The 21,452-nt window shown below is 44.4% G+C and overlaps 1 protein-coding gene across 1 annotated transcript in view; it reads left to right on the top strand.

Moving 5' to 3' along the window:
- The window catches only part of BRAP (BRCA1 associated protein), a 281,450-nt gene that overhangs the window by 166,086 nt on the left and 93,912 nt on the right, over positions 1-21,452 (top strand). Inside the window, exon 9 of the mRNA XM_086943057.1 lies at positions 9,024-9,133. Coding sequence (XP_086799183.1) covers positions 9,024-9,133 — 110 coding nt within the window. The remainder of the gene's footprint in view (positions 1-9,023; positions 9,134-21,452) is intronic.

The following is a 21,452-nucleotide window of genomic DNA, read 5'->3' as shown; positions in this document are numbered from 1 at the left end:
ACATTTTACTTCCTGCATACATTTTCTTGAATGAGCATTCATTTTCTTGAATGAGCATTCTACATCTGTGGCACATGAGTTACTGTAGGTTGTGATTTGAACTTAGCCTATTAAAGGACAACCTAAAATAGACATACCATTGAATCTTGGCATTATACATTTAGTCCTTATGTGTTACTTGCTCACCTACAATTTAGAATTGTTGAATTTCTGATGTGAACTTAGTACCTGTTGAGGCCTCCCTTTCTTTGACTGTAGGGTGCATAATCTAATCTATTACAAGCTTGCCCAAGATGTCGTCCACTTTATGATTACTAATGGTTAGATTTACCATGTAACCTCGGCCCTCATCATTCTGGGATTAGCCAGGCCATTTGCATGATGATTGATTTAACAAATGTTTATGGCTGTAGTAGATTACCGGATGATAGACTTGTTTTGAAACCCTCAAAAGGCAATCCTTTTTTTATCCTCTTTTTGGCGTTTGTGTTAAGTGATTTATATGATCCATGGTTATTTCAAAATGGTGTCTATAGTTGTGACTGTGAATGGCTTGCTGTGCTATTAACTGTGGTATTCTATTTGGATTATGGCGCTTACAAAGGATGTTGATGGGAAGGTGTTTGGGACAGTGTGAAGGCTGGTGACTAATAAAGTAAGTTCTTATTCATGTATGTGCCGTTACAACGGTGGTGATGTGGTTTTTTTGGTTGCCCTCCTCAGTAATTGTTCTTTTGTTATATTTTCCAACATAGATTTTGATGTACTTTGTGGCTCATGCAGTAGCAACTTTACAATAATTGGGATTTATTCTAAGCATGGCAATCAGTTTTTATGGAACAGTGGCATTTTACATTTCCACTTTTTTTAAATTAAAATCACGAAGATGTTGATTGTGTAATATAATACAGGGGATCTTACATTATTTATATCTGATTTAGTTTGGAAGTTTATGAAGTGGAACCTCCCTGCTGTGTCTACTTACAAATAGCCAGGAACCGGGTCTGCTTATGTAATTGCATTTATATAGCACTTACTAACCATGGATGAGGCATCAAAAAGCTTTTCGGCGAGTAGCACGCTACTTCAGAACCCAAAAAGAATTATTAGTGAATTAGTATAAGTAAATATGAAAATATATTTGAGCGTTATACATGTGAGTCTGGTATTGAGATTAAAAAAGGGTAGCGGAGGTATAGAAGAGGAAGGGGTTTGCATTTATTTAGTGATTGGTACCCCTGACGAGGCACCGAAGCGCTTTTCGACGAATAGCACGCTACTCTAGAACCAAAAAAACGGATTAGTGGTGAATTTGTATAGGGAAATATGAAATTAGTTTGAACTGTGGACATGAGTCTGTTAGTTAGATTAAAAAGAATAGTGAAAGAATGGTAGCACCAAATATCAAATTTTGCAACCCTATCACAAGCTAGTGCTAAAAGTTTTTCCATCTCCTAGATTGACCACATCTTCCCCCACCACATAATAAGCGTGCTTGCAACGTTTTCCACATTTGAACCATACTCAGACGTGCGGCCAGAAGGAAGTGCAAGAATAGCTTCTCTAGAGGGCTCGTCATGGGGTAGGATCTGTGCTTCCCAAGGAGAACCAATAGTTGCTCATAGGAAAAAGAGACATTAGTGATGGAGCATATTGTGAGGGGGACGTCTTGCCAAAACGCCCAAATCCACTGGCATGTCCACCATGTATGTAAAAAGCATCTCTTTGCCCACAATACTTCCAACACCACTCTGAACCCCCAAACATGCTCTGGAGACGCACAGAAGGGATGTGTCCGTATATTGAAGGCTTTCTACTCTTGAAGTAGGCATATGGAGGACTCTGCTAGATAGCGCCCCAAGTCTTGTCTAAAATGTCCATAGCCAATTCCCTCTCCCATTGGTCCATTTATGCATGCTTCCTGGAGGCGGTGAGATTTGAGATGTAGTGGTATAGCCAGGATATGCCTTTGCGTCAGATGTTATACAGGGATTTGAGCATTGATTCCTCACTCTGCACAGCTCTATGTACAGGATCCCTCCACGCTCAGTGTAAATTCTATGTGTGACTGAATGTGTTGAGCCTAGTCAATGTATATTTCTCAATTAATTTCCCCCTTGTCCTAACATCGTTGTTGTAGAAGTCCCTCAAAGACTGTGACTGGCCCTGGTTCCACCAAAATGAGCCTGGTTCCTACATGCCTGGAGTGAAGTTAGAGTTATTGGCCAGGGGGTTCAGGAGTTAGAGGTAGACCGGAAATGCATGTTATCGTCATATTGTTTGCCAATGGGCAGGAGTTTGACGTCAGTGGTAGGGGTGATGGGGGGGGGCCTGCCCAGGCAGTGTTGGAAACCACAAAAGCTCGCCAGGGGGGACTGTTCAGAAGGCTTGTTCTACTTGTACCCAAAGCTTACCTTTAGGGCAATGGTTCCAATTAAGGGAGGTGCATACTTGAGCTGCCACCATGTACGTTCAGTCTGGCTACCCCAGGCCTCCTTCGGCCATGGAGCAAAATATGGATGATTCTGCCACCCTCTGGGATCTACCTTCCCACACAAAATTAAGCATTTTGCAATAGATCAGGGCCTGTGTTGTTTTGGGGATGATGAGGGGAAGGGTTTGTTGGAAATGCAGGAGCCGGGGAAGGAAATTCATTTTGATTCTATTGAGCCAACCTAACCAGGATATTTCAAATTTGCCCCACCTATAGATGTCCTTGAATAAGGACGTGGGTAAAGGATGATATTGCCAGAAGGTGAACTCCTAGAAATGTGTTGACTGATGCAGCAAATGTAAAACTGACCGGTTGGATTTGGTGACAAAGTTTGCCCTCTAGCTCCCCTACCCCCAGTCCCTGAGATTTGGAGTAGTTTATTTTAAAGCCCAATACCTTGGCTTTAAAGCAATGTATCCCCCCAAACCCCCCCCCCCCCCCCCAAAAAAAAACAATGCCAGAATTAATTGTTGTCTGAGGATCGGTGACAAACCACAGTATATCATCAGCGAAGCAGGCTAGTTTGTGCTCCATGACTAAGGCAAATATGAGAGGGGACAAGGGACACCGTCTCGTGCCCCTCATCAAGGGGATGTCTGGCGTGAAGGCTCCATTGATTTTAAGCTTGGCAGACTGCTTTTTGAAGTTTGCCTGGATTAACATTTTCATTTTTGGACCTACATGGATCTAGTCCAGTACCCTCAACAGGTTTGCCTAATCTACTCTGTCGAAAACCTTCTCAGCATCCAGGAAGAGAAGGGCCATCAGTTGGTGTCGATGCATCTGCCATCTCTTGTGGTTGTTTGCTTGCCTATGGCAGATAAAACCTGATATCTGAGGAGCAATAAGGGTGGACAAGGTAGGCTGGAGCCGGGCCACGATTACCGACACAGAGTTTTATGCCACTATTCAGTAACGCAATGGGCCTATAAGATGAGCAAAGCGTTGAGGGCTTGTCGGGCTTCAGAAGAAGGGTATGTGGAACACTAGCATTGTGTCTTGAACTACCCCTGACATTAAAGTATTGTAGAAATCCGATATTGGGGATTCTATCAGTAGGGAGGCATATTTATTTGTAAAAGGTGGCTGGAAGCCCATCGGGCCCGGAGCCTTATTCAGGGGTGTAAAGTCACAGAGATATTCATCTTGCAGTGACCATCTAGGTTCTGGGCCCGAAACAGAATAGAGTAAAATTGCTGAAAAACTACGAGAGTTTCCACTGTCTCTTGATGCAATTGGCCCTCTGCGTCTCTGACCTTCTTGTGCTCCCTCAGCCTGAGATATCTGAATTTCGAATTCTTGTTTGTAGAGATTAGCCGCACTCTCGAACTGAGCTCTCTTTGGAAAACCTGCCTTGGTCGCTTTCCAAAAGATTGCAAGGGACACTTCGCCATTGTCATTCTCGACAAAGTAATATTTTATTGTATCTTTGCTACAGGTGCGCAGAGTTTTGTCTCGGAGTGTGACCTCGTTTAACTTGGCCTCGGAATGGTCTCTGCGGGTCAGCGTGCCCCGCCATCAGCCACACCGGGATATGATTGGACAGGACTATGACATCGATTTTTGGAGTCTGTTATCCTAGGCAGCACAGACTGTGAGACCAAAAGTTAGTTCAGGCATGAGCAGTTTTATGCACTTTGGAATAGAATGTATAATCATGTTTGTGTGTGTGATAGTGGTGCCAGGCATCCACCAATGCCAGATTCTAACAACCCCTGTGTCATGGCTGTGGCAGGGCGGTGATCACCCTGTGTTGGTGAGAGCAACCCAGTCCTGTGTGCAGAGGAATATTGCGGTCACCGCCCAAAAAAATAGGCCCAATGCCGAAGTGGGAGATCCTCCAGAATAAGTCGGTATAGAAGTATCCCCACTTGACGACCCTCTCGGTCCCTATACGTGCTTTTGAAATGATAGAATAGGTCCCTACGGAGGATGATTGCCACACCAAAGGACTTGCAGACATACGAAGAGTGAAATAGTGTGGGGTACCAATAGAAACTGAGGCGCTTCGTGTCCTCCTTAAGAAGTTGAGTCTCCTGGAGCAACATCACATCCACCTCCTTATGCCTAAGCCAGAGCTTGATGCGTGAGTGGGAAGTTTAAGCCCTGTGCGTTAATTGATACTATGTGTAGGGTTGTCATGACGGACTGTGTAAAAAACGTTTGTCTACGTGTAAGATATGGATAGTGAAACATGCAGGAATCTTGTCACCTCTTACAGCGCTGTTCGTGTGTTTCAACTGGTTTATAGGTAAACAGTACAAAAACTGAAAACCGATTTTAATCATCTGGCCCAGCCACACAAGTGGGGCAAATGTTTTTATCGCCACAAGTGGGGTAATGCAAAGTGGAAGGTATTTTGTGGATTACTGCGTATTCTGGAAGTTTCCATTACAGAAATAAAGGTAAATGCCTGATTTCATGCAGAGTTTGAGGTTTGCAAAGCATTGTGGGTTAAAAACACAAGGAATCCATGCAAGGCACACAACCATGGACTCCCCTGGTTGTCTAGTTTAAAAAAATGTGCAGGTTTGTGTAGGTGCCGGCTGAGCTATGGTCCAAAATTCACAGCTACTCGCATTGCAAAAAAAAAAATGCGTTTTCTCTTCATGAATGTGATGTGTCTAAGTTGTGTTTTTAGCATTCTCTAATCGTGGGTGCTATTGCCACCCACAAAAATAGTTTGTTTTTTATATGGAGACATATGAGAACACTGGTTGGTTGTCCATTTGTGGATCTCAAAAGATTACAAAAATTTCCAAAACAAAATGGAAGTAAATAAGTAATACTAGCTATGTACACACTTTCAACTTTTGTACAGTATTATGGAAATGTGAACAGAATGAATTAAAGTTACACCGCGCTGGACACCTCCGGGTGTTTAGATTGCAAAAAAAAAGAGAAGTTCTTGGTAAAGGCCATATTTACATTTTGGCTGACAGAAGACTCCCTGGTGGAGGACTTAACATCTGCCATGCTGAGACTACTTTGCCCGCCAAATTTAGAAATGACTTACAAGCTGGTGGTGGGTAAAATGGCAGTGTTTATTGTGTGTTTAACGCACTATTCCATCAGCATGACGGAGCTGTCCAACCATGAATTTTTTTTCTTTTTAAAAACAAAATCCCAAAGCCGTATTTTCATTTTTAAAAACAAAATGCCTTTAGGTAAGTGCCATTTTTGTTTGGTTATTCATGCATGCACTGTCCCACACTCTTTGCACCAATGGTTATGGTTCTGAAAGTGCACCCAAACCTGCTGCCCAGGCCCCAGTACCAGTGTTCGCTCCCTAAAAAATGATACATGTGAATTGGTAACCCCAATTGGCAAAGACTTTAACCCCCTTATAGGTCCCTGGTAAATGGTACCATTGGTATCTACGGCATGGGAGTTAAAGGGGTTACACGGACCTCCAGCTTTGTTTGTGCCACCCTGAGTGACCCAAGTAAACAGATGGCAGCAGTCCTGCCATTGCAGACTGCAGGAGCAGTGAAAATTGATCAAATTCAACTTTGACTTTACCATGCGTAGCGAGGTCAAAGCACTATTTTTAATATATTCCAGCCACCCATATGAAAAGCCTTCTGAGCCCAGGAAGCAGTCTCCATTATATTAAGGGTGAGAACATATAAGTGCAAACTTATATGTCCCTATAGTAGCCTTTTCCCTTGAGGGCTACTATAATTGATCAGCGGTATAGGATAATATGGGCTGGCAACCGGGCACCCCTGAGATTGGCAGCTCCTTTATGGTTTGGTATCAAACAACTTGTCTCGTCACCCGACACGATTCTTGTGCCAAGGTCGATGTAGTACAACAAATATGTACCCCACGGGATCATCAACCCACATTCAATTTTTCAACAAAACATCCACTTGAATCCAGTGTGTTTAAGAGTTAATCTCATAATGTTTTTACATTCATTTTTCTCAATATTTTTATTTTATTTTACCTTGGTCTCTTCATCTGCAATATAGGTGCAACATCAAATCCAATAACTCAAGCTACAACAAGAAACATATATAAAAACAAGAAACATCAAACCTTCATATTAGACACAATCCAAAGTTCTTGTGAAACGTGTGAGGATGTACTAAGTCCGAGTTGTTCTCAGCTCACTACATCTAATGTATTCCCCATCTGGGGATGAAAGAACATCTATCAGATTCCTTCTCTTTTTATGACCAATTAATATTCTTTGTCGCTTAAGTCACTGTTTTATATCCACAAGTGGTATTATTAAACTTATGTGTTGAGCAGGATCTCAAACTTCTTCCCCAGATTTTAAGCCAACACATATCGACCTCTGTGTGGATCGGGGATGCATGTGTTTTTATGTCAAGGTCATCATCCGGGCGTAAATTTCAATCTGGGCAATAATATAAAGAGTAAAAGAGATATTGGATAATGGTCTTCAAGTAAGAACCATTTAGGGCCCGATGTAGGTAGCCCTTTACCGATCGGAATCGGCCGAAAATACAGATTTTTGGCCGTTTCCGATCGGTAAAGGGCTATTGAGATGTAGGGGCACATTTTCGGTAATTTTACCGCATCGTTATCATTACCGAATCGGTAATGATAACGATTCAGTAAAATTACCGATAATGCAATGTAGGTAGCCAATGTTCCATCAGCACATGGCTTACAGAATCGGTATTTTACCATGGAATACAAATCCATGGTAAAATACCGATTCCTGGTTACATGCACATATGTGCATGTACACATGTGCCATGTGACAGACAGACGTGCCCTTAGGGCATGTCTGTGTGCCACATTGCACACATGCCCGTTTTGGGGGTGCTAGAGGGTGTCAAAGTGACACCCCCTGCACCCTTGCCAAATTCGGTATTTACTGATTCGGTAAATACCGATTCGGTATTTGACTTTAATCCTATGGGCTTCAAAGGCCCATAGGATTCAATAGCAAATACCGATTCGGTATTTACCGAATCGGTAAATACCGAATTTGTAAGGAATCGGTAACGATTCCAGATGTTGGGACCTACATCCCTTTTACCGATTTTGAAATACCGAATCGGTAAAATTCGGTATTTCAAAATCGGTAAATGGGATTTACCTACATCGGGCCTTTAGTTTTTTAAATAAACATGCTCTCATATACATTCATAACAGGCGTACTGTCTTTTATGGTGCCCTGCATATTTAATTAGGTTGATGTGGCATGCATCCAGGTGGCTACCTTAGAGGTTGCCTAAGACTTTCTCGTGCTCTGGCTGTCAGACCACAACTGCTGCCACTAAGCTAGGGATCTGATCCCCTCCCAGAAGGTGTAAACTCTCCCAGGAGGAGATACTTTTTGCAAAACACAGGACGGGTAGTGTGATATGAGTGTGCATGTATGAGTGGAAGAAGTTAGAAGAAAAGTGGGGGGGTTCTGAGGTTAAATTAATTAGCATAGAGGGACAAGGCATTGTTGGTCTGGTGAGTAAGGAGGTCACACCTCTCTCCATGACAAGATGTCTAGTGAAGTGGTACATCAAGGAGGTGTGCTAAGTAAATCCTGTGTGTTTATATTTCCAAAGTCCGGTAGTGATTTAAGTAGTGTCAAAAATATTTTGAACAGTATTGATATTGTGCATTCTTTGGTACATAGGGCGTAAATCTATTTTAATTGCATCTAAAACTTTTTTAAGTTGAGTGAATTAGTTGGTTGCACATTAGTATTGAAGTTTAAAGAGCAGTAGTGGCAAGTGATATTTGTCCAGGCTGTTTCTAATAAGGTGAATATTTTTTTAATGTTAGTCCTGTATTAGTTCCCTTTTTTGTAGGTCTATTAGGCAGTTTTATTATGTTAAGATTGTGCGATGTATTAGGTGATTAGGTGTTGAATGGTCCCAGTTATTGCTTATTTTAAAAGTGCTTTGGCAAGGAGTATAAACCCATTAGCCAGTGCCTGCGCAACTTGATTGTGAGTGTGTACTGTTGAATTCTTGTGTTTTGAGGGTTGTTCACACGTCGGAGCTTCTAGCTGTAATTCGGTTTTGTTAGGTTAGTTACTCTGAGGAAAATTGATTTAGATGATGGACTGCTTAGTAGGTGGTGTAATGTGATATCTCTGTTTTATTTTGTTATAATAATAATAATAATGTGTGTTTCAGATGTGTCTAGCATTTGAAATGAATGATTCACATTGGACTAATGAAATATAAGAAATAATTTTTGAATGCTTGATCAGAGCGGTTTGAAGTAGTATTATTTTAATTACAATCCAAATATTTGTTTACTTTTCAATCTCTGTTTATTGGTGTAAAGTATAAAACCATTTTAGGATCTTCTGTTGCAAAAGTGGTAGAACTGTGGTCAACTTTGAGCTCAAATTTTCCTCTATTGACTACTGAATTATTCAACTGATTTTGAATACTTTTAAATGCAATGTTGGGATTAACTATTTTTTACAGCTGGACTTGCCATTCAGGTTCTACATCATCTCAACACTATACGCTTTGGCTGAATTTTACTTAGTTCTGCCAACTATATTGTGACCCTTGCCTTTTTTTTCTTTAAGATAATTATGTCCATCGACTGGTCGCAAGTAAAACAGATGGAAAAATTGTTCAATACGAGTGTGAGGGCGAGACCTGTCAGGAAGAAAAAATCGATTCCTTACAACTGGAGGTGAGACATATATTGTTCATCTTTAAATACAGACTACAGTTGAGAATAGTGCTTCTACAATTCCCATGGTGTAATGGTGTGGGAATGTGCAATAAAGAGTAAAGTTTCTTGGGTTTTATCGTGTCAGGGGATTTACAGCAGTCGAGGAGTTCCTGGGTTTATTCTCTACAATGTCTATAATGTTGCCCCTCGCCCTCTTCTTCTCATCCCTACTTCTTGTCTGTTAGCTCATTCCACTCGCAGATGGATGCATGGTTCACTCGTGAGTTATTTTACCTTACTCATTCATTTTCATGGAAACAGTACAATCACATACCTGAGCACATCTCTTTATGCCTGGATGGTTCTGAGGCTACATGGGCTCTTGCTATTCTGCTTCCTGCTAGTGTCTCATGCCCACAGGCCTATGCAGGCCCTTCACAGGAACATGCAGTAGCCGTGGACCAGCACTGAGAGGCATAGCTTACAGAATCTCCTTTTCTGACTAATCGGTTCATAACCATCGGTGGTAGATGATTTAAGGCTATTCTGATATGCGGCAAACCATTTTCCTTAGCCCATTCCAAGGTTACAGTAATGATGAATGCATCATCTGTTAGCTGAAGAGGTCATCTGGATGAGTGATGGTAGATCGCTGGTCTCAGATCGAGCAGAACTACCACATTAATTTCCTTAATCTGTGAGCTATCAAGATGGTTGTTCACCTAATTGTATCCCTCAACATCAGGGCAGGCGATTGACTGATCTATTCATTGTCTCCAGAAATGCTCATTGTTCAAACTTTTGTGCCTTGGAGATACCCCCACCCCTCCACCCGTCAATCCTCAGGGGTGTCTAAGACACATGTTCGGCCTTTGCTTACATTCTGGCCTCCTGTACATGTTTCTTGTGCCATCGAAAAAAAAGTGTGTTCTGGTAAGTTTAAATTCTTATAGGAGTGCATGGTACTCCCAATGGTCAACCCTAAGTATCTGCCCTCACTTCTGCAGTGCCTGCTGACCCACCAGCAAGTCGATTGAGTGGATCCAGCTGAAGAGCTGTGATCCGAGGTGGCTGATTGGGTGGAAATGCAGCAAGTAGCCAAAACACAATCAATTTATTTGGAAAAAAAGATTCTCCACAGGCTTTCAAGAACTTTCCACCAGAGCAAAGACCACAACATCTACTTTGGATTGGGTGTCCTAGATTTAACATCTTCCAGGAAGTTACATGGGTATCTATCCATGCTTTGCTAGCACTACTGCATGAGGTAAAGAGTGCACGCTTGGTCCTGAAGGACATTCATGTGTACAATGCACTGCAGCCCAGTAGGGAATCTACCGTTAGTAGTATGCATCAAAATAGTAATGTTATCCAGTATTATGGGTGTCTTTCATAGATTCACATGCCTGAATCATTCCCCAGCGTCGAGACAGGAGTCTCCGGTACATAGAAAAGTAATGTCCTATAGACATTCAAATTCAAATTCAAAAATTTCTTTATTCGACTGACAGAAAAGCAGTCATAAAAGCACATAATACAATAATATACAATTCATTCATAGAAGAACATTTTTCAGCAAACACGTTAAAAAAATAAGCAATTTGCGAGAGAATTTTTTTTAAAAAGACAAGATACAGTAGTCCAATGTGAATGTACTTAATCAAGACGAAATTACATCTGTAATACAATTCAGCTTGGAATCATCCTTCCATACTTAATCTAAACTTCAAGGCTGTTTTTAAAAACTTGCAGGTAAAAAAAGTGCTGTCTTCGTGCAACATTTGAAGGTATAGGAGTGCAGGCTTAATTTGTATAAAATTCATCCTTTTGAGCAAAGGTTTTAAAAACATATTTCGTGGACTTGAATAATAAGAACATAGGAATAAAAAGTGAGCCAAGTCTTGCGGAGACTTATTGTCGCAGCCGCAAGCTGGCAACACTTGACCTCTATGGGCTCCACTCTGCACGGCTAGGAGCAGATGGTAGAGACCAAATCGGAATCTGCTCAGCAGGAAGCGTTCATATCTGGATATATTCCATGATAAATATGGTTCTGAGAACACACAGGTCTTTATTAATGTGTGGCTCCTTACGCTAGACTTTTTTAACTCAATTTCTTCCCTGTCAAGTTGTCGCTTCAGTATAAAAGTATTTTTTACAAAGTTGACATCTTTCTTGGTGGTATTCTGGGGTGTTAGGTAAAGGTCTAATCTACCCAGATCTTTCCAGCAGTTTCGGATGTATTTCAACCAGGGTAACTTGAGTTGTCCTTCCCAAGTAAGGGCTTCAGCAAGGATGTTATGAGTCAGTGGTATAGATATATTGTGCCAACAGTTTAACCAGCAGAGCAAAGGGTTTGCAGCGATTTTGTCTGCTAGGTACGGTGTGCCCAGTTCCTCATGTACAGAGAAGTTAGCGGTACTCTTTGGCAAATTCATGACCTGTTTCAGAAAGTTGTTTTCAAGAGTCACCAGGGCATCTACTGATAGGAACCCCCACAGTTCGCTTCCGTAACATGCCACCGCAACGCTTTTTGCCTGATAGAGCTTCATTATAGCGGACACTGGAGTGTTACCCAATTTGCGAGCAAAATCCATTATTCCAGAGTTGGTCCTTAATATTTCGCCTTTCTTTTTGGTTATGGCAGGGCCCCATGTGAGTTTGTGGTCAAACAGTACTCCTAAATACGAAAATGTTTTTGTTAGCGGTATGTTTTCCCCATTGACTGAGAAGGGGTATCGTTTTTTGGGAGTTAATCCAACCGACATAACAAAAGATTTGGAGTTATTGATGTTTAGGCCACGTGAGGACATGAATTGAAAAAAAGAATCCAATAATTTTTGGAGTCCGAGTGCGGTTCTGGATAAAAGAACGGCGTCGTCCGCGTACAACAGGACCGGCACGCCTGTTTTCCCAATTCGAGGATAATCCGTGTCTGTTTTTACCAAGTGGTCTTCGAGTCCATTTATATATAAATTAAAAAGAAAAGGTGCTAAAATACAGCCCTGCCTGACTCCCCGGTTAATTTTAAAATCTCTCGTTACTTGCAAGTCTCTTGTGAAACGTACATTTGCACGGGTGTCGTTGTGTAGGTCGGCCAAAAAGTTGATCAAATTATTTTCAACGCCCATATTTTGCAGGACTTCCCATAATTTGCTTCTATCGACACAGTCAAAGGCCGAAGAAAGGTCCATAAAGGCCATATACAAAGTTCCCTCTCTTGCTTGGGTGTATTTACCACTTATTAGATATAAATTCAGACACTGTGTAGTTGTTGCATGTCCTGGTCTGAATCTATACTGTGCAGGGGTCATTATGTTGTTTTGTTTGGCCCATGCATTCAGCCTCTTTAGTAGTACCCCGCCCACTACCTTCGCAACAGAGTTTATCAGGGAGATTGGTCTGTAACAGGCCGCTTTTGTTCTGTCACCCTTTTTGTAAACAGGGACAATAGTAGATGCTCCCCAAGATTTAAGAGCCCCCACTTCGACCCCGGCATTGATGACAGATGTGAGAATGGGTGCCCATAAGGTGATGTTAGATTTGAATAGGTCAGGTGGAAGACCATCAGGGCCCGGGGCTTTGTTACTGGAGAGACCGAGTATCCCTAGTTCAATTTCTTTCGTTGAAAAATGTAGCGGACTGCTTTCAGGGAGATGAAATGGTTCTAAAGACTGTGGGGCGTCGCTCTTGAAGATAGCTCCAAAGTGGGTGATCCATTCATTCTCCGGTATGACTGTACCGAGACTCTCATCATTTGGGTCGCCAAAGAGTGGTTTGTTTATTATGTTCCAGAATTTTGAACTATTGCCCAAAGTAGAGGGGTCGAGCAAAGATTCCCATGTTTTAATTTTGATTGACTTTTTGCGTGTGGCAAGGGCGTTTTTGTAATCTGCTCGAAGGGCCTTAATAAATGCAGAGTCTCTCGGTTTGTTTTTAAGAGCAGCTTTTAATTTACGGTTTGCTGAAGAACAAGCGTGATCAAACCAACGAGGGTGTTGATCAATTGTTCCCTTGGTGGTTACAGTCAATAGTTGATCAATCCTTTTGGACACTACAGCAAAGGCGGATAAAATAGCTTCTGGTGGAGCGGAATTTGTAGCACAGAGCTTAAGTTCAGGTTCACAATGTAAAGCAACGGTCTCATACAATTTGTCGCTATTTACCAGGTTCCATTTTAAGCGGCGGTTGTTGTTGACCGACTTAAGTACCCCGGAGTCCTTAATGTTTTTTTGGAGTACTAAGGAGCCGCATTGTAGTTCAAGGTACAAAGGATTGTGATCACTATGAATGCTATTAAGAATGTCGAAGTTTAAAACCTGTTGGACAACCCCAGCAGAAAGGAGGATATGATCTATAAAAGACCCTGACTCAGATCCTTTATAGGTTGGATCTTTGAAGGAAAAGGAGTCGTCTTTCATAGATAATGCCATGGTCAAGTTCACGGTATCCGTTAGGGTGTTCAGTTTAGTTCCACGATGGCAATGTGTGAAGTGGGGACCTGTTCTGAGTCCGCAGCCCAAGGATCCCAGAGTGGTTAAGAGAGGATTGCCGCAAATATGTGTATTAAAATCACCAAGAAGAATTTTATCCTGTGGTAATTTTGTCCCATTTTCATTTAGGTAACTTTCAAGATTGTCAATATTGCAGTCATTCGAATTTGCGACAGAGTTGTAGAAGTTAATTAGGGTTATAGCTTTCTTCCCCCTTCTGAGAGTCAGTACCTGTATATTCCTGCTATCCAACTGCACACGGTTAATCTGCATTTTAAGAGACAGACTAATAAATATTGCCAAGCCCCCCTTTGCCCTGCCACTGGGCGAAGGGGATGCGGGAACAAAAAAACTTTGAAATCCCTCAATGAAGGTGTTATCTATCAGCCATGTTTCCTGAAAACACAGGATGGTGTAATTTTTTACAAAAACTTCCCACGACTGGTCATTAATTTTAGAGGCCAATCCTGCAATATTCCAAGACAATATTTTGATTGAATTAGGGACATTGTGCTCTAGGTTTAATGCAGATGTTGTGATAGAGAGAGGGCACAGTTCTGGGTTGTCCCTTGTCACAGGGTTCGTCCTTGGAATTACAGGTGATGGTTGAGGTCGGCAAGCTATAAGTGTAGGAAAACTGCCTTCCTCGTCCGCTAAAGGGGCCGGGGCTTGCTTTGCTTGATGGCTGACTGAGTTGCTTAATCTCATCGTGAAGGTGGTATTGGATGGAATGACCACTGGGGAATTAGATGTTTTAGGTGAAGTGGTCATATTTTCTACATAGCTGTTTGTTTTATCAGGAAATGAGACGGGAAACAAGTCAGATGGCAGTCAATCAACCTCATCCAATTGGTCGTGGTTGAAGAGAGCATCATATCTGTTGGCTGTAGGAAACCCGTAGTCATTATATTGTGAGGTAGTGTGGTTATAGGCTCGGTAGAAACCATGCCCTTGACGTTCAGCTATTTCTGTTGGTTGGTAGTTGTACACTTTATTTCCCCATGGGTGAGAATATAGGTGTTGGTCTAGGCCCATTGGTATGTCTGGGCGGGGTGGGACAGAGGCCAGCCAGGGTTGATTATTCTGCTGTGTCCTGTAAGGTCCTTCTTGGGTATAATTGTATTTGGTTTTGTTCCTGTAGGTGTCTAAACGGACTGGATAAAAGTAGCTTAGTCCCATAGTTCGGATCAAGCTGTTTGTCCCAGGGCTTCTCCATCCTGCGATGAATTTTGCCGGTCCTAGATATTTAAAGGTGACCACAATACAGTCACCCTCTGTGGATTTGAAGCGAGTACCCACCCACTCTACTCTTTTGACATGTTGGATGGTACCTATTATGTTTGGGGGGAGGGGCCTATGTGTGGAAAGCCATTGCATTGCTTTGTTCCTCAGTTCCTCCCGCGTTTCCTCCCTGTTGTCAGCAACTTTTGGCACCCCAATCATGACTATTGGGTAGGGGTTGGACTGTGGAGGCAGGTTAATATGTGTTAGTGATCGTGTTGTAATAGGTCTGGGGGGCTGTATTCCTGTATCTTTAAGTTGAGTGTTACCTTTAGGAGGAGCCGTGCGACTTTTGTCCTCAGATGCGCCTACGTTTGTACTAGGTAGGTGACCCTCTGCAGCCCACTCACTGTCGTCCTCATCTAGTTGGGTATTTGATGTGTTAAGTATGGGTGTCATTGTGATCACAGTGGTGGTGGGAACTGATTGTGAATTTGGTGTTTGAACAGTTAAGGGTAGGCTCTGAGGTTGTGGTTTATTTAGTTTTCCTGTGTTCTTTAATGAGTTATCTACTTTTTTCAGTGTTTTTGAGTTTTTTACATTAAGGGTTGTTGAAGATGGAAAAAAGGTAGTAGGCGTATTAGTTGTTTTAAGCAATCTGAGGATACTAGAAGATATATCATTCTGAGCCCTCTCAAATTTACTCAGCGCCCTTTCTATGTTATCAATCTGATGGCTAATAGGTTGTAGAAGTGTTTTGATTAGGGCTTCAATCTCTCTCATTGATGGTAAGATCGCACTACTCTGCTTATCAATGTGTCCTGTTTCCTCATTAACTAAAGAAATACCTATTTTGGACTTAGTGTTTCCACGTGCATCGTAGACTAATGGGGAAATTGATAAGGGCCCACCCCGTATTGGGTCAGGGAGTTTCTCTAGACTTTTCTTCTGCCACATGTCTTTGAGCGATCGCTTGGGTTTGCCTGATATGTGATGGATTTTCCTTTTAGGAAGTTTGATTCTAGGCTTTTTTCGCTTGGTCTTTGGAGAATTGCGTTGTTTTGATGGTTGGGTTTCAGTTATAGCAATGGCTAATGGGGCATTCTCCACAGTGTGAACTTCCAGTGCGGAAGTGGGATCTTTTGCCTGTTGGATGTTATTTGCGCTGCTAGTTAGAATCATAAGACTGTTATCCAGGGTGTTCGCTAATAGCTCCATGGAAGAAGAATTAGAGGGTTTTTCCTTGATATGTGATCTTGGTAGTTCCGAAAATGATTGCATTAGAAGGGACTCCTGTGATGAGGCCGTGTCCTCCATATTTTGGTCTTCTGTACTAGTATGTGAGGACAAGTCTGGGAAGCATAGATTAGGTGTCAAAGAGAGCCTCCTCTCAGTGTCCTGAATGGCATCCGCCACAACATTTATAGTTTTTTGCAGCATTTTATCTATAGCAGTAATAGTGGGCAAAGGAGTACTCACTGTTTTTAGTCTGCTGGTTGATCGTGTGGCCATCGGAGTTTTACAAGTTTTGGTCATCTTTGAGCAGTGTTTACAGCCCCTTTCCTCCGATTATAACGTAGAATTGGCTTGTGGCTTCAGTAGAGCGTGCTTGGGGGGGTGGCCCGACCCGGCCACTTCAGGCCCCTGAGGGCCACAGAGGGCCCGCCCTTTGCCCGGGCTTGGCCCCGGGCGTCCCGCTCGCGTCCCGCGACGCGGGGTCTCTCCGGCTTTTATCCTCCTCTTGCGCTCTCAGGAGCGCGACCCGCGTCACTGTGCACGCGCCGCCGCGAGGCCTGCCGGGATTTGTGGTCTCCCGGAGCGGCGGCGCGGAGTCCGGTGTCCTAGGACTCTTGGCGGTGGCGGCGGCGTCCCCTGGAGCCTTCTCTGCTGTTTAGATGACTCGTGGCGGTGGCGGCAGAAAGGTAATTGATTCCCCCGCTTTGCCGGGTCTCTCCGGCTTTTATCCTCCTCTTGCGCTCTCAGGAGCGCGACCCGCGTCACTGTGCACGCGCCGCCGCGAGGCCTGCCGGGATTTGTGGTCACCCGGAGCGGCGGCGCGGAGTCCGGTGTCCTAGGACTCTTGGCGGTGGCGGCGGCGTCCCCTGGAGCCTTCTCTGCTGTTTAGATGACTTGTGGCGGTGGCGGCAGAAAGGTAATTGATTCCCCCGCTTTGCCGGGTCTCTCCGGCTTTTATCCTCCTCTTGCGCTCTCAGGAGCGCGACCCGCGTCACTGTGCACGCGCCGCCGCGAGGCCTGCCGGGATTTGTGGTCTCCCGGAGCGGCGGCGCGGAGTCCGGTGTCCTAGGACTCTTGGCGGTGGCGGTGGCGGCGGCGGCGGCGTCCCCTGGAGCCTTCTCTGCTGTTTAGATGACTCGTGGCGGTGGCGGCAGAAAGGTAATTGATTCCCCCGCTTTGCCGGGTCTCTCCGGCTTTTATCCTCCTCTTGCGCTCTCAGGAGCGCGACCCGCGTCACTGTGCACGCGCCGCCGCGAGGCCTGCCGGGATTTGTGGTCTATATCTATAGACATACATAGAGAATAGTAGGCCTAAAGGCCTCACCTTAGTAACATATCCATATCCTTTTGTAAAAAGGACCAAACTCTAGACAAGAGCCAATCTGCTATCACCTCCCTCTAGAACCTTCCTGGCAGGTGCCTCAGTCCCTCAGATTTTCTACCGCACGTTGTGCTAAGGGAGTCTCCACCTGAGTTCTGCTCAGGTTTGCTTCTAAAGCTTTATTTCTTCAAAAATTTGGATTCTTTCTAAGTAAAAGTGATTTATTAGGGATGCTCTTGTGGTAAAAAATGGTTCCACATCGAGGACCAACACAAGAAATGCTTATATTGCCTATACCCGGATCATTCATCTAAGGACTGCAAAATATGTAGGACATTTTCCACAAAGACTCTCAAGGACCGGGAAGGACGCCTTCTACTATGGCTCCAAATGCTCAAGGACAGAGACAATCTAAAATCCTCTGAAGAAGGTGAGAGCTCTTCAGTCTCCTCTAAACTGTCTCTCAAAAGACCAAGGGTAGCTTCCCCTAGCCCTCAAGACGCTTCTCCAAAGAAGACAGCTAGAAAGTCTTCAGAGGTCCTGTCAACATCAGCGTCTGACAAGGAGGTTCACACCTTCAGAAAACCTGCGCCGTTGTCGACGACTACCTCATTGACATCATCGGCGCTCAGTAAGGCTGTGTCTCCTGTCTACGTCTCAACGTCGACGACAGCAGTCTCGACGACGACGGCATCGTCGACATTAACTTCTTCAACGACGATTACCCCATCGTTGACGGCGGGTAAGCACTTGTCGTCGACCATTGTTATTAAAAAGTCATCGTCGACGCCCAATACGCCGTCGACGACTGCATCGCCAACGACAGTATCGACGACTAAGTCAACTCCGTCGACGAAGGCCACGTCAACGTAGACATCGCCGAAAACATCATCGTCGACGGGCACACCGAAAGCGTCGACGACGATGAAGGCGCCGTCGGTAGCGGCACCGTCGACGAAGACGTCCTCGACGATGAAGACACCGTCGACAACACCACCGTCGACGAAGGCGTCGACGACTATGAAGACGCCGTCGACAGCGGCACCGTCGACGCAACCATCGTCGACGGCCCTGTTGGAGCAGTCGACGTCGATAATCCCATCGACGGCAAATGTCCAGAATGAACAGACTGTCGGCAATACATGGTCGATGAGCCAGGTGTTGATGACTGATTCTGTTTTCCATTCCACTTCTCAGGTCAAAATCTCAAAGGGCAATCACGCCAGAGTTAAAATCTCCAAGCCGGGTGCAAAGTCTACCGCCAGCTCATCTCCTACAAGATGAATCTGATGAGGAGGATATGCTCCAAGCAAACAGCCCTTCTGAGCTAGTGGTGAAATGTCAAAGCTCAGACGAGGAAGTAGTCCAGCATCATACAGTACAGACGCATATTACACCCATGGTGTGTCTGTCAGCATCTCTAGTGACTGATTTAAGATTTCTTATTGAGGACTATAAACAAAGATTCCCAGAATCACCAGCTCCTCCACCAGCGGCGACAGTGCCATCGCCACAGCCTCGACCACCGCCCTTAGCTCTCCAGCAGGAGAGGGTGCACGTGTCTTGTCCTCTATCATCTGATGAAGAAGGAGAGGAAGATCAACAAGAGGAGGGCGAGGTGCAGGATGACCAGTCCATTCATGAAGACTATGACGAATATGTCATCGATTCTCCAGCTTCTCCTATTCCCGCTTTTTCAGACTCTCCACCTGTGGACATCGGTGGTTTCCACATTTTGGTTGAGAGAGCGGCAAAACGCTTCCACATGACGATGGAATCTCAGGAACATGACTGTTTCCAATACGACTTTAAAGAACCGCTTAAAAAAGCAGCAAGATCAATTCCAATAATTGATTATGTATGGGAACAGGGTCTGCAGTTGATGCAAACTCCAGCCTCAGTCTCGCCAGTAGTTCCAAGACTGGATAAGAAATGCAAGGCCCCACCGTCAGCAGCGGCCTGCCTCACAGGACACCCTATACCTGATTCGGTGGTCACACAGGCGGCTCAAAAGAATTCAAGAAATCCCTCATCTCCCTTGACAGCGCCACCAGACAAGGAGGGGAGGAAGTTAGACAATATAGGAAAGCGTTTTTCTACAATGTCAGCAATGACGGTGAAGGCAGCAAATACACTGGCGCTTCTAGGACGCTACAATAGACAGCTGTGGGCGGATATTGCACCGTATTTATCTGAGTTACCAGACGCCTCAAAAGAGGAAGTACAATCTATCCTTTTGGAGGGTCAGACGTCAGCATCTGAAATAGTAGACTGCGCTATGGATGTAGCGATGACTGGATTCCGACAGCTGGCCGGGGCAGCCGTTTTACGGAGGCAAGGGTAGCTCAAGGCAACCTCATTTAGACCTGAGGTACAGTCTAAAGTCCTAGATATGCCATATGATGGCCAACATCTGTTTGGAGCCAAGATTGACGAAGCTCTACAAGCTATTAAAAAAGACATGGACCCGGCAAGGGCGCTGGGTACGCTCCAATACAAGAACCAGTCCTTTCGAGGGAGCAGAGGACTAGGACAACCCTCATACAGAGGTGGTTTTCAGAGCAGATCATCATATTCTTCCAACCAGGGTAGAATCCAAAGACTCGCCAACAACATCAGCCGACAATCCTCATACGGGAAGTCAACCGTTAGGGGCAAAAATCAAAGGAGGAACAATGGCGGACGCCAATGACCTATTCATCCAGCCAGTCCAACCCCCATCTACTTCTTTAAAGATTGGAGAAAAATTTACACATTTTCTCAGGAATTGGAAAAGAATGACCACGGACCGGTGGGTCCTTCAATTGATTCAATTTGGCCATTCCATGGAATTCGAAAGTATCCCTCAGACAACTCCTCCTCGACCAATGCAACACATAAACCTAAGATTGCTTCTACAAGAACTCTCAATTATGCTCAGGAAAGGAGCGATAGAGAGAGTACAATCATCTCAGAAGGGGAAGGGATTTTACTCCCGCTACTTTCTCATTCAGAAAAAGGAAAAGAAATGGAGGCCCATTCTAGACCTCAGAGCGTTGACCAAGTTCTTAAAGAAGCAGTCGTTTCGCATGGTCACCATACAGGAAATCTTGAACCTCCTGGAGGAAGGGGATTTCATGACGTCCCTAGACTTACAGGACGCATACTTTCATGTTCCAGTCCACAAAAATCACAAAAAATACCTGAGGTTTGCAGTTGCGGGCAGGCACTTCCAGTTCCGTGTCCTACCTTGTGGCCTCAAATCTGCGCCCCACATCTTCACCAAGTGTCTCTCCCCGGTGGCAGCTTTCCTCAGGCAGCATGGTCACCAAGTCTTCCCATATTCGGACGACTGGCTGGTGAGGGCACCATCCTTTGCAGGCGCCTCCAGATCCTCCAACGCCTGTCTCAATCTCTTCAGTCACTTGGGTCTTACACTCAACCAAGAAAAGTCCACTTTACAACCTTCTCGCATCATCACCTTTCTCAGAGCAACTCTGAACACAGGTTCTGCAAAGGCGTTTCCATCCCAGGAACGAAAACGCAATCTCCTTTCTCTAGCCTCAACAGTAGCCTCGAAGAAAACTTTGCAAGTTCGTACCTTCAAATCCCTTTTGGGAATGATGTCATCATGCATCCTACTCATACCACATTGCCGTCTACGAATGCGTCCCCTACAAGAGGCTTTGTCCAGACAATGGACACAATGCACAGGGTCGTTCGACGACCGCGTAACTATTACAGTGCAAATCATCAAGGCATTGCAATGGTGGATGTCATCAAAAAACCTCTTGCAGGGATTAACATTCCTACTTCCCGCAGCTCCTCATGTCATCACAATGGACGCCTCCTTGGAGGGTTGGGGAGCTGTCCAGCAGGAACTACAGATAAGTGGCAAATGGTCAGAGCTGGAAAAACATCTCCACATCAACCTACTCGAACTGAGGGCAGTCTTCCTGGCCCTACAGTCATTCTTGCCAAGGATCAAGAACTCCCTACTGCTTGTCAGGACCGACAACACTACGACGATGCACTATCTAAAGAAACAGGGAGGGACGCGTTCGCAGACACTCTCTCGCGAATCGCAA

This window comes from Lissotriton vulgaris, chromosome 11, assembly GCF_964263255.1.
Source record: "Lissotriton vulgaris chromosome 11, aLisVul1.2, whole genome shotgun sequence".
In the NCBI taxonomy this organism is placed as follows: Eukaryota; Metazoa; Chordata; class Amphibia; order Caudata; family Salamandridae; genus Lissotriton; species Lissotriton vulgaris.
The sequence above is the reverse complement of the archived record's forward strand: the minus strand, read 5'-3'. Positions and strand labels throughout refer to the sequence as shown.